Source organism: Thermobia domestica, chromosome 3 (genome assembly GCF_964235325.1).
Source record: "Thermobia domestica chromosome 3, izTheDome1.hap1.1, whole genome shotgun sequence".
Classification (NCBI taxonomy): Eukaryota; Metazoa; Arthropoda; class Insecta; order Zygentoma; family Lepismatidae; genus Thermobia; species Thermobia domestica.
Genome location: NC_137456.1, coordinates 122,947,953 through 122,960,941, shown reverse-complemented (window position 1 = coordinate 122,960,941; position 12,989 = coordinate 122,947,953). Strand labels below are relative to the sequence as shown.

The 12,989-nt window shown below is 35.2% G+C and overlaps 1 protein-coding gene across 10 annotated transcripts in view; it reads right to left on the bottom strand.

Annotated features, from left to right (window-relative positions):
* Positions 1–12,989, bottom strand: part of LOC145680694 (uncharacterized) — a 357,368-nt gene that overhangs the window by 327,376 nt on the left and 17,003 nt on the right. For all 10 annotated transcript variants that reach the window (XM_081751597.1, XM_081751602.1, XM_081751603.1 and 7 more), the window contains exon 2: positions 6,672–6,839. In XM_081751597.1, coding sequence (XP_081607723.1) covers positions 6,672–6,839 — 168 coding nt within the window. The remainder of the gene's footprint in view (positions 1–6,671; positions 6,840–12,989) is intronic.

Sequence of the window (12,989 nt, the reverse complement as noted above, 5' to 3'; positions counted from 1 at the left end):
CGTACGATTTCTCTGTTTTGATATCGTCTATTAATTGTCGTCTCCTTCGTACTTTCCCTCCCTTTGCTGCCGCCATACTTTCTAGCACGTCCTTCATGAAACAGTTCCTTCTTACTCAATGTCCCTACCAGTTTCTCTTTCTCTTCTTAATATTATCTAAAATTGTTCTTTTCTCCTCCCCCCATTTCTATCTAAAATTGTTCTTTTCCCCCACTATTTCTATCTAAAATTGTTCTTTCCCCCACTATTTCTATCTAAAATTGTTCTTTCCCTCCACTATTTCTATCTAAAATTGTTCTTTTCTCCCCCACTATTTCTAACACTCTCTCATTCTCCACTGCTCGACCCAGCTAATTCTTTCCATTCTTCTCCACCTACATTTCGGGAATTTCCAGTAGTTTTTCTCCAATTTTGCATAATGTTCATGTCTCCGACCCAAATAGCACAATATACCACATGAAGCATTTTGTAAGTCAATCTAATATAAAGAGGAGTTCTAATATAGAGTAAATAAAATGAAGACGAAAATGAAGTAATTTTATTTTCTTAAGAAATTGAACGTTTGGGAGTTACGCTTAACTTTAAGGAAGTTAGATTCTAAATATCAGTATATCTAACTTTGTACCACGAAATGAAAAGTACAAACTGGCAGGATAGGCTGGTTTAAACCAAAAAAAGAAGAAGAACGAAAAATGCTTTAAATCGTATGAACTTTATGGTGAGTTTCCACATATCAAACCATCTATATTAGTTTTATCTCCTTTTAATCTGTTAATCATGGCATCCCATGTTCAATTCTCGGTCGAATCACAGCCCTTTTTTTAAGTGTAAACCAAGTATCGGTTCGGATGTCACTTTAAGCGAAAATCATCATCTTACCTCGATATTACATAAGGATGTTAAGCCTAAACACACGAAACGGAACTAAATTATATGCCTGAATGTCTGTTTTATAAAGAAGCGAAGGTTGCTTAAATATGTTGATAAATTAGCAAAATTAATCGACTGCCCATGTAGCTTCCAACATTAGTTTGGACTGGACTTTCAGTTTTAATTTAATTGAATTGAATGATATCTACATTCAAAATTTGTAATTTAATACCTCAGTTTTAGCGTACTGATTATGAAACGTTGACCATAAAATTTTACATGCGAAGCAGTAAGGGAATTTTTTTTTCTCGTTATTGCTTTGTATTTAAAGTAATAACAGGATTTTCCCAATGGCTAAGGCGGGAGTTTAACGATTTATACTTAATTCTGTATAATGGTTTCATTTGTGCAACTGTTTTATCTTTTTGTCCTAAAATGACTCTTGACACTTATATTAACAAGTATGGAAAGATCAGTATTTTTGTCAGTTCTTCGTGAGTGAGTCGGCAGACTCATCGCATTTGTGGCCAATTAGTCCCGGTTTCGAGTCCAAATGGAGAACAATTTCTCTCGGATGTAAGCCGAGAAGCGGTTTGGATTCCGCTTAAACCTTATCTGATCCCTCCCAGCATAACACCGTTGTTGCATATTCACACCAAGGCGAAATAAACTTATTTCTGTCCATATGTAATGTAAATACATGTTACAATTTATTTAAACCAAACAAACCTGGTTTAAACAAACAAACAAAAAAAGGATTCAAATCAAGAAAAAAGTTTTTTTTTTTTTTAAATAAAACCCATGGTTTTTGCCAACCCTGCAAACTGGTACACTTCTAGTCACAAAAACTAGACTGCCTCCCAGAAACTAAGTCCGAAAAAAATGACCCTAGATTCTTACGAATTTACGATTCTAACTCATTTTCCATCCACCTTTATCATATACAAGGTTAGAAACTGAAAGATAATATTATTGTATGCATAACGTAGTTTGTTTGACTGTATGGTGTACGATCAAAACAGCTACTATATAGGAAAATACGGTAATTTTAAATCGTAAATTTGATGCATGATTTGTAGAATGATTTAAAAAAAAAACATACTGAGATTGAAATGAAAATGAAATGAAATCTTTGTTTTACGTCCCACGGTTATGCCGGTTGGGCTAAAGGAGACTGTGAAGATGAGAAATGAATGAAATGGTGGAATAAAGAAAGTTGGAGAAAACGGAAGAACCCCGAGAAAATCCACGAGCACGGTGTTTGTTCACCACAAAGTCCACACGGCGCGTGCTGGGATCGAACCAGGGACCCCAAGCACCGGAGGTGAACGCTCTACCACTGAGCCACCGCGCCCCCTTACTGAGATTGAAGAACTAGCAATATCATAATTACAAATAGACTGTCACGACTTACTGTCTGTACTGTGTTTTTTGTTGCTTCACTTCCAATCCGAGTGTTCTCACAATATGTTCTTAACCAGTGAACTTCCTTAGAACCAAAACTAAGAACCTTATCGAAAGTTCACATCAGCATGGTGCAAGCAATATTATTTTAAAATATTTTGCTTTTTCCTGGAAAAATGGGACTCATCCTATTTATCTGTTTGGAGATACAGAAGAAAGCCAGTCTCTGTATTCAAAAGAGTTGAAAATCTCAAGGAAAAGAAGTACAATGACATTTACTTGCGCTGTCAATATTACAACCTTCATGATAGTGTAAAGTTGTATGTTATAAGATAATAAAACATGAAGTAAATCACAGTTTGGGGAACTGAAATAAGTCTATGTTAATACATTTTACTGCGCATACTGTGATGTTTTTATTTTCTTCCTGACCCTTTAAATAATCTTTCTTTCAGCGAAGCATTTCTAGTCCTTTGTTTCTTATTTTCTATTATATTGTATTTTTTTGTAATGAATTAATCCTTCAGAAATCTTATTGCAAGTTAACTCAGTAAATGAAAATAAAAATGCAAATACTCACGTGAAGAAATACTTAAAATGAAGAGTCTATTTTTAAAATATTTACGTGTTGCATCTATTTTTAAACTAGGACTCAAGACATAATGATAAATATAATTATAAACAATGATAAACATAATTAAAAACATAATGATATAATAACATCTTAAACTATGTTCTGTTTTGTTTTGAATAAAGATTAACATTTTATTTCTTACGAAAAAAACTAATTTTTAATTAAAATTATTTCCAGAAATAAAGATGAATAGAACTAATGTACTAACAACACATCAAATTACTAAATTCCTTCTGCTCGATCATATGAGCTGTAATACTTAATTCAGCTGTCAGCATTAAATCTATTCCTACATTTTATTAATACAAAAATATGGAACTGTCTTTAAAAGAGAAAATACTACTTCATTCTCATCATTTTGGGTTTTCATTAATACGAGTAACATTTCGTTTTCAAAATCATTCATTCATTTGTAATTCTGTATGTGGCATATTTGCAGTGACAACATTCTAACAAGCAGATTAACTACCTAGCAATATTGTTTAAAAAAGAGGTTAAAATCCATACTATTAAAAAATACATAAACAAATAAATAAATAAAAGAAAGAAAAGAAAAGAAAAAACGAAAATAAGAAACGAAAACTATAAAAAAATAAAGGAAATGCATAATAAAATTTACAAAATAATGAAACTAATAAACGCCAATTTGTGAGGAAAAGGTTCAATTTGATATCACTAAAACAGAGACGATACTCAGGTATAAATATTTTTTTCTGGGATATTTATAAGTCACCTGAAAGTTATTATAAAACAAGAAAGTTATTATAAATTATGCAATACATCGCAACTATAAAATGTAGTACTTTGAGCATACATATTTCCTAAACGAAATTGCAACTCTCTTTAATGTATACTTTTGACCAGAAAGCAATATAGAAAAACTAGCTGAAATGCCTGTTCCTTGGACGAGAAGAATAGATTTATGCGAAATATTTGGAAGATATAATTGAACCTTTTATCTCTTCCTTATAATTCGTATTTGAATTGAAATAACATCAAAACTCAACTTGGCCCAAACGCTAATTAGTTTGTAAAATTTATCTGACAGAGCTCAAATGTTTTCCTATGACAGTGAGACACAACATTCATATCACTTAAATATATATTGAAAAAAAACTATTATAGAAGTTGCTCCCTTTCTCCCCTCCTCCTTAAAAGCAGAATTCTCGGACATGTATACTTACTTTTATTAAGGAGTTCATATTCCAAGTTTCAACCCTCACATGAGAGTCTGTGAGATACTCTATTTTGGTATACAGTTTCCTCTCCTTTACACTTGATATGCATTGTAATTAAAAAGATATAAAAATTCATGGTTGTTGTATACGCAAATCTGCACGTTTTTCAGCGTAATCGTCATCGTTCTGCTTGTAGCGATTCAATCGCCCTACACATAACCTATAAACCACTTGACACACCTTAGATGAGGATTTGAAGTTTCATCCCTTTAAAATTAAAACAGAGCAACAATTCCTTCCTTGAAATTCGAATCAGCAATTTGCAGGAAATTGTTCCCAATGATTAAAATAAAAAATAAAAAGTAAAAAATAATAATAAAAACTCTAGGGCTGTTTCACTACGCCTATTGCAAATCTGGATAACGAACACATGACGAGTATATCTCCTTTGAAAACCCAGTGAAGTTTGATTTCCGGATAGGTGTCACGAACTATGCTTCATGTATGTTTCTTTCTCGTATAGGCTGTTCCTAGTGCAAAACTTCCTATTGTTTGGATCACTTTGTCGTTGAAAGTGACTTAGCACCTTTGTTCTCATTTTGTTAAATTAATATTTTTTCGATATCAGTTTAATAAATTCGCAGTTTATTATTATTATTCAAATATGAAACAGCAGTTTGCAGTTTCCTTTAATCGTTTGCTGAAATTAGGGTATCTGATTCAACATTCTAGCTTCTTAGCTTCTGGGTACTGATTTCGAATAGGCACTATATATGTTGATAAAAATTAACGAAATTACATACAGAACTGTTCTCTGCTTTTAAGAGTGTTATCTCTTCCCTTTTCTCAAAATGTGTGGTAGACTTTGTCACCGTGAAACGAGGTGTTCCCGGTCGATTGGAGTTTTTATTTTGGGTTCAACCGAAAGCTCATGACGAGTTTTTTCGATTGCAACTATCAAATCAACCCCACCCCATTCTGAGCTATTACTCTGTCCAATGCTGAGGTAGAATGTCCATATGAAGCGTTCAAACTAAGGATGGCCGGAACCTCGACTATGAACGGATCCGGTTTCGGAACCGGGTTTTCGGATCCAGGTCTGGAACCGGTTCTGATTTTATATACGGTGTCGTCTCGTAAGGAGGAACGTGTGAACGTAATCGAACAGGAGTTTTTTGTGTGTAAGCTACTACTGATTTTATTTTTCGCAGAGTTCTGAAACCAGGGTGTCTACTAAAATTCCAAAATGAAATTTCGTGACTTTATCGTGACCTTTTCTTTACCAAATCATAAAACTTAGTAATATTTTCAAGAGCGAATTTGGGTGCGAATTAGGCCGAATTTTCCTCCATGCGATAGAAACGTACTTTGCTTGCGATTTGGTAGCGTCTAAAGCCGACGATAGACATTTTTGGAAGTGAAATTTGACATTTTATAGAACAAAATTTTTCAATCTGTACTTACATTTGTACAGTTAAAAAAAAATCGTGACCCAAAAGCTAAATTTCGTGACTTTCATGACCGTTTTCTGATTTCGTGACTTTTTCGTGACATTCGTGACTTTCGTGACCGATAGACACCCTGGAAACGAATGGTGTAATACAAAATCATTACTGAACATAAATAGCTTGGACTCATTCCAGGTTTCACTACTCAAGTAACTTTTGCTTTCCCTATGTGTATTTAAGTATTTCCGATTAAATAATTACCACAATAATGTACCTACGGACAATTTCAATTTCCTGCAAATTCTAAATACATTGCAATGCAAAGGCTAAATTGCAGCTACCAAAAAAAGCCAATTTTTGTTTTCACACAGCAATAACTTCAGTACTTGTGCATTCAACAAATATTTTTATACACAAATATGTATATCTAAAAAATGTAAAATCTTTCTCACACAAAATTCACCTTCTGCTGATTGCTTTGGTACAATCTGTCATATCTCTTAATAGACATATGAGTGACATTATTGAGAAGAAATTTTAAAATGTCATTAGTCTAATACGTACAATTCTGAAACAAAATACAATACACTGGTGTAACGTTACTGGTGACGGAAAAACTGGGTAACTGGTAAACTTATTGGCTAAACAGGCAAACTGGCAAACTCATTAATGGCTAAACACCCACTGGTGGACCAAAAATGTTTTTCTGGGGGGCACAAGCGTATGGTCCTATTTGCAGTGTTTTGAAGGTCAATTTTGTGCCTCCTTTACGGGTCTTTGTGGGGGGGGGTTCGGATCCAGGTCTGGAATTGGTTCCTAAGATCCGGTACCGGAATCGGATTTTCGAATCCAGATCTGGAATCAGTTCCGCCGGAAGCGGAACTTTGTGGCCATCCCTAGTTCAAACTACATACAGACTTCGAGCTCAGATGAATTTTATATGAAAGGTAGAGAAAACCAATGGAAAATATTGCCCGCAATAATACGTGGTTGCACTTGCTAGCCTATACTACGGTAACAGAATAGATCTATAGTGAAGCTTGAGAGTAAATGCAACTGTACAAATTAAGTTTCAAAGAAAGACAAATACAAAAATCTAAAATCTACAAACTATCTAAAAATTTCACATTTATTTACCTTTACTTCAATCCTCCTCTTCTTACGCATTTGTTCTTCTACCGAGGATACATAAGCGTTAAGCATATTTTCTGATTCGTGACACATGTCTCTAAAATCCTGGAAATTCTCCAGCTTGTCAATACAGGAATGACATACGAATTTGGGCAAATTATCTTCTTCGGATACCTTAAAAAAATACGAAAAGAAGAGTAGCACATCTCAAAAAATTATAAATACTTTAAAATTATCAACTCATCAATGCCTAAAAACTTATACAGTAACTACTAGATTGCAATAGTAAACCAGCCGGTCTAGTAAATAACAAACAGTGTCTCCTTAACCATCCATACTTAATAACAATGGATCACGCAGATTTTCTTTCCTGGAAACTAATCGATGTTACTGTAAGATTTTTCCTACTGAATACGAGATGTACATAGTTTTTTTTAACCAAATTTTAATTTTAAGAAGGACGGGGAAATCATTACGTACTTGCTTAAAACAAACTTATCGGTCGTACTTGCTGCCGGTAAGTGTTTAAACCAGGGTTACTGGAATTTTCCCCAGCCCAAAAGGAAAAAAATAGTGAATTTTTTAGCGTGAAACTCACAATAATAATTTTAAAAAACCTGCAGAAATATACTTCAAAACTTGAACTGAAATGAAACCTTAATGAGATTATAATTAGTTTCTTCAATCGTGTTTCTCAGTACATGCCTAGTTTCAGAATTGGCTTTAAATATGTATTTATCAAAAGGAGATCTCCAGAACAGAGTACCACTGACAAAAATATACTTGGGAATCATACCTAACGAATTTTGATTGCGCTCGATGAAATTAGCTGCATACTTCGATCGTTTTCCTCCTTATGTACAGTTTCAGAATCTCAAGGGCTTGGTCGGTCCCTTTCCGCCGGAACTACAGAACAGCACTCAAATAACGTCAACAAACAACCCTCACGTTGTCAAAACCCATCTGAAGGTCAGTGTGTTTACTATTTTTTCACTTTATATTTATCTATCTATCTATCTATCTATATATATATATATATATATATATATATATATATATATATATATATATATATATATATATATATAGGGGATAGAAAAAAATCTAAAAACACTTCATACAGAACACGTAAGTTTGACCCTCCACTGTACAACACGTGTTGCGGTTGCCGATCGTTTTTTTTTGTTTTCAATGTGTCATGTGGACCTTCCTCTTCCGTGAGCAGTAACCAATTCACCTGTCAGTGTCGTGGTGTGAAAGTGGTGCCGTAAAATGGGCGACCTGACAGACTTTCAAAGAGGCATGAATCGTTGGTGCCCGTCTGGTTGGAGCTTCAGTGGTAACAGTGGCGAACATTGTCGGGGTATCGAGAGGCACTGTGTCCAATGTCACGAGGGCATACACAATTCATGGGCAAACGGCGTCTGCAAAGCACAACAGTGGTCGAAAGACAATCCTGTCAGATAGGGACCGGAGGGCATTAAAACGGATTGTAGCAGCTAAAACGATCACTGCAATGAAAATTACGTCTGAACTTAATTCCGGCCTACAGAACCCGGTTTTATCAAAAACAGTGCGACGGGAACTTCGTAAAATGAAAAATTCATGGCAGGGCCGCTATCGCCAAACTCCTGGTCACAGCAGTAAATGCGAAAAGGCGTATCCAGTGGTGCAAGGACCACAAGGCGTGGACTCATGAGCAGTGGAAACACGTAATGTGGTCCGATGAATCGACCTTCACCTTATTTCCAACAACCGGTCGTGTTTACGTATGGAGAACACCGTCGCAGTCCTATGATATGGACTGTCTGCTCCCAACTGTAAAGCATGGGGGTGGTTCTGTTACAGCATGGACAGTGATATCATGGTTTTCTGCAGGTCCCATCATAGCCCTGCATGGAATGATTAATGCTAAGGCGTATGAGGCCATTTTGGGGGACCAGGTTCTACCCATGGCACAAATATTGTTCCCTGATGGTGATGGCATCTACCAAGATGATTTGGCACCCTGTCACGCTGCAAAAACGGTGAAATCATGGATTGAGGAGCATGACCAGGAGTTATCACACCTCCCCTGGGCCCCACAATCTCCAGATCTGAAACATCATTGAGCCATTGTGGTCTGAGTTAGAAAGGTGTGTTCGGTCTCATTACCCTCCACCAGCATCCCTTACGGAACTGGAGCATGTTTTGGATGAACAATGGTATAAAATTCCACATATTACGTTTCAGCTGTATACGTCCATTCCACATCGGATCCAAGCTGTTTTTGACGCAAAAGGAGGCCCCATACCATACTAGGTATGATTTTTACACTTTTGCAAACGTTTTCGATTTTTTTGTCCATCCTATATATATATATATATATATATATATATATATATATATATATATATACTGGGTGTGGAAAAAGGCCCGGAACAGTCCAATATCTCGCAAAGTATAAAAATCAGCAAAACAAAAATAACACATGTTAAATAGTTTTGAAATTGCTATCGAATGATACCAAACGCAACCTCCTATCCCCACCCTCTTCGGACAATTACGGGATTAACTTTAAAATTTTAAATGGGAACCCCCATTTCTTATTGCATATTTGGATTCTCCCGAGAAAATGAGTGATCTGACCAAAAATTAAAAACTGTGCCTTCACACATAGCGCTTGATCGACACATAAAAAAGGCAGTGCACCAAAACGATACGAAAAGGGGAATTACCAGTCCCGTGCTCCGTAGCAGTACAGTTAGCGTGTTGGATTGCGAAGTTAGAGGTTCTGAGTTCAAGCCCCGTTTAATGCAATGCCTTTTTTCTTTTATTTCCCCAAATAAATTTCATACGTTTTAACTTTAATTAATACTTTTTTGATGTTACATTTGATGAATACAAATTTCGAGAACTGTTTTGCAAACTAACATTATGAGGTAGTTCTTAGTAATAGGGTTAGAGTTAATAGGGTATTTACAAAAAAAATCGCCATTTGTATTTTCTTGCAAATTAATAAATATGGACAAATACATTATTTTTATTATCGAGGTTAAAAAGTATGAATTCATTATTTGGGTATAAAAAAATCAAATAAAAATGTTACTCTGCGCAGAAATTGAACTTACGACCTCTGATTTTGCAGTCGAGTACGCTAATCGTATGGCCACAGAGTACGACACTGGGATGCAACATTTTCATAACACTTTGCCTCCCCCCTTTTTTGTATGTCGATTCAAACGCCATTCGTGAACGCACAGTTTTTAATTTTGGGTCAAATCACTGTCACTTTTTCTGGAGAATCCAAATGTGCAATAAGAAGTGGGGATTCCCATTTGAAATTTTAAAGTTACCTTACCCCCTAAGGGGGTGGGGATAGGGGTTGCGTTTGGTATCATTGGATAGCTTTTTCAAAACTATTTAAGATGTATTATTTTTGTTTGGCTGATCTGTATATTTCGCGAGATACTGGACCGTTCCGGGACTTTTTCCGCACCCTGTATGTATATATATATAGAATGTCACAAAAAATAGCACCACTTTGAAAAGACTGTTATATTGCTAATTCAGCACTATATTCCATACCTCGTTGGTCACACACTGTTCAACTGATCTTTTAAAAGTTCTCTAATGTTCATGTTGTGCTACTGTAGTACATATATGAACATTATATAAAAACACTGAGTTTTATGCATTAAGGGACCTTATAACCCAGAAATTAAATTTAATGCATATATTTTATTATCACACTAATGTGCAAAGTTATTGAAAAAATATAAAAAACGAAAATTGTTTATACCACAATATTTATGATACTTCAGTCTTTTTGTTATTCCGCCACGGACAGCTCTTAATACTGCAAACCAAGGGGATATGATGTTCACAAGTGTTTCACTTAATATACAATTCGAGGTGCCAGATTCGAACCAGTTCCTTAGTGATTTGTCTCCTAAGCTGATATATCTTCCCATGTACTTTTTGTGACATAATATACCATAAATTATATATAGGATTCATATTCGAAGAATTTGATGGCCACTATAATCTTTGGAAATTCATACTTTGAAACCAGTTTGCTACACTCCGTGCTCTGTGACACGGCATTGTCGGAAAATAAATCAAATCAAATTAGGAACTCAGATATAGTCAACAGATGGTCGTAGTAACTTTCTGTTCAAAATATCAATTAATATGCCGCATTAACTTGTTTATTCCAGATTTTAATTTATCCCATTTCATTTGAAGAAATGCATCCGAACAAAATGACACTTTCATTTAATTTCCTTCTTTTGGAAAAGGACTTTGGCTTCACAGTTTCTCCTTTTCTGATCCAAAATTTCATTCCACTGTCATTTCCAACAATCATAAACTTCTCCTCATCCAAGAAAATTACGTGCCACCACTGTTCATCACTCCATGCACTGTGTCTACTCACGAACTCTCTTCTAGTGTTTATATGTTTATCAGTTAAAAGTGGCTTCTTTCTTAGAGTTTTCTTATGTAACCTTTTTTCATTAAATCGTCTGACAACAGTCATCCAGCTTATGTTAAACATGCATTAGAATAAACAGTCGCTGCATTTCATGCCCCTGAAAGCTCTGTCTAATACAGCCAAGCGAAAAACCTGTCGATCCAGTCTTGCAGCTTTCATTTTCTGCCACACCGTTCTCATTCAGAAGATATGCCATGCTCTACTCCTTGCTTCTGTATTATTCTACCAAAGATATATAATGTATACCAAGAATTTTGGCGATTTGTCTATTTGAGCAGCTCTCAATCTGCAGTGTCAGAATTCGTATTTTGTTTACAAAGGCTTGTGTCACACACTTTCCTCATATTTCGAGTTGCTAGGGACTAATGAGGTTCTTCAACGTCTTAAAATGTACTTAAAGCACTTCCGTTTACAAAGTCAACAAGAGAAGCATTTAATAATACGTATTTCTTTTTTTTAAAATTAAAATTTCACTTTACATCGCTCCAGAAAAGCAAACAAAACAAGCATTTTAAGTGTCAACCACACTCATACTGAGTACGGAGACACTAAACGGAGAGCATCTGAATTACTGTAACGCAAAGTACTGCTCTGACCCTCCCCAAACTTAAAGCTTGTTGGAAACACCAAGCAGATACCAGTATGTCACGAAATGGCTTATTTAAAGAGTAAATATAATGAAACCCTTGTGGTTACTCTGAATGGTGCCTTTTTTTTTTTTTTTTTTTGTGACAGACTGTATTTATAAAACTTTCTCATAACTCAGGTATAGTAAACATATCTGCCGCGAAACCAGAGCAATGTAACACAACGATTATAAACGTCTCCCCTGAACACTGACTGAATACTATAGAAATACAGTAGTATGTGCTATATAATAGCAACTATTGTCTCTAACAAAACCAGAGAAATGTTCTGTAATAGACGCCGTCTGAAAGTTTGATAATCGCTGAAATCTTATTATGTGTCACAGATTGAATACTATTACCAATAGAATAATAAATGCATCTGATATAATGTTGTTCACGAAAGAAGACGAGCAGTGGTCGAAGTGAGACGGTATGCGGTGGTATGCCTACCGCCTCTGGTTTTTTAATGATGAAGGCATACCGCCTCTGGTTTTTCAATTATCAAGACATACCGTCACTGAAAATACCTCTAATAAATCTATTTTTATACACAGTAATTGACAAATAGCTTAGCACGTGAAAAAAAAAAATATTTCTTATGTAGAAATAATTTCTAAGTTGACAACCCTGACAATTTTTCTTTTTCCTACATTTTCTTTTAAAAATGAGATGTCTTCAAAGAAGTTCATCTAGTTTATGTTTTGATGTGCCATATTGAATTGTTTCTTTCTTATGTATGTGTATGTCTTCTTACCTTAATGCATACAAATGTGTTTTGAACATGGGCGGATTTATGGATTGTCTGCTGTGGCGGCAGATCTTCCGGGTGTTTCGAATACCCCTCAGTCAAGTAGGGATCCCTGAATTTTCCTGCAGGAAACTGATAATATAAAAAACCTTTTTTAAAAAGGATTTTCGTATATAATTCTCTATAATAAAATATAAAGGATTTTTTTTTCCAGAAAATTGTTGGCGAGAAATCAGTCTCTCTATGTCCGCCCCCGTAACTACAGAGCTCTCCAATGATTTTCAGTCATTATGTAAATACAAACGCGATCTGTTAGGCAATATACCCTCACTGTACTTCAATATTTTGGTTGCCGGTATGTCCAGTCAAAATCGTAATAAAACATACCGCCTCCTCCTCTTCTTCTTCTTCTTCTTCTTTTTTTTTTTTTCAATTTGAACACTGGAGACGAGCAGTAAAGCTTCCTTGTTTCA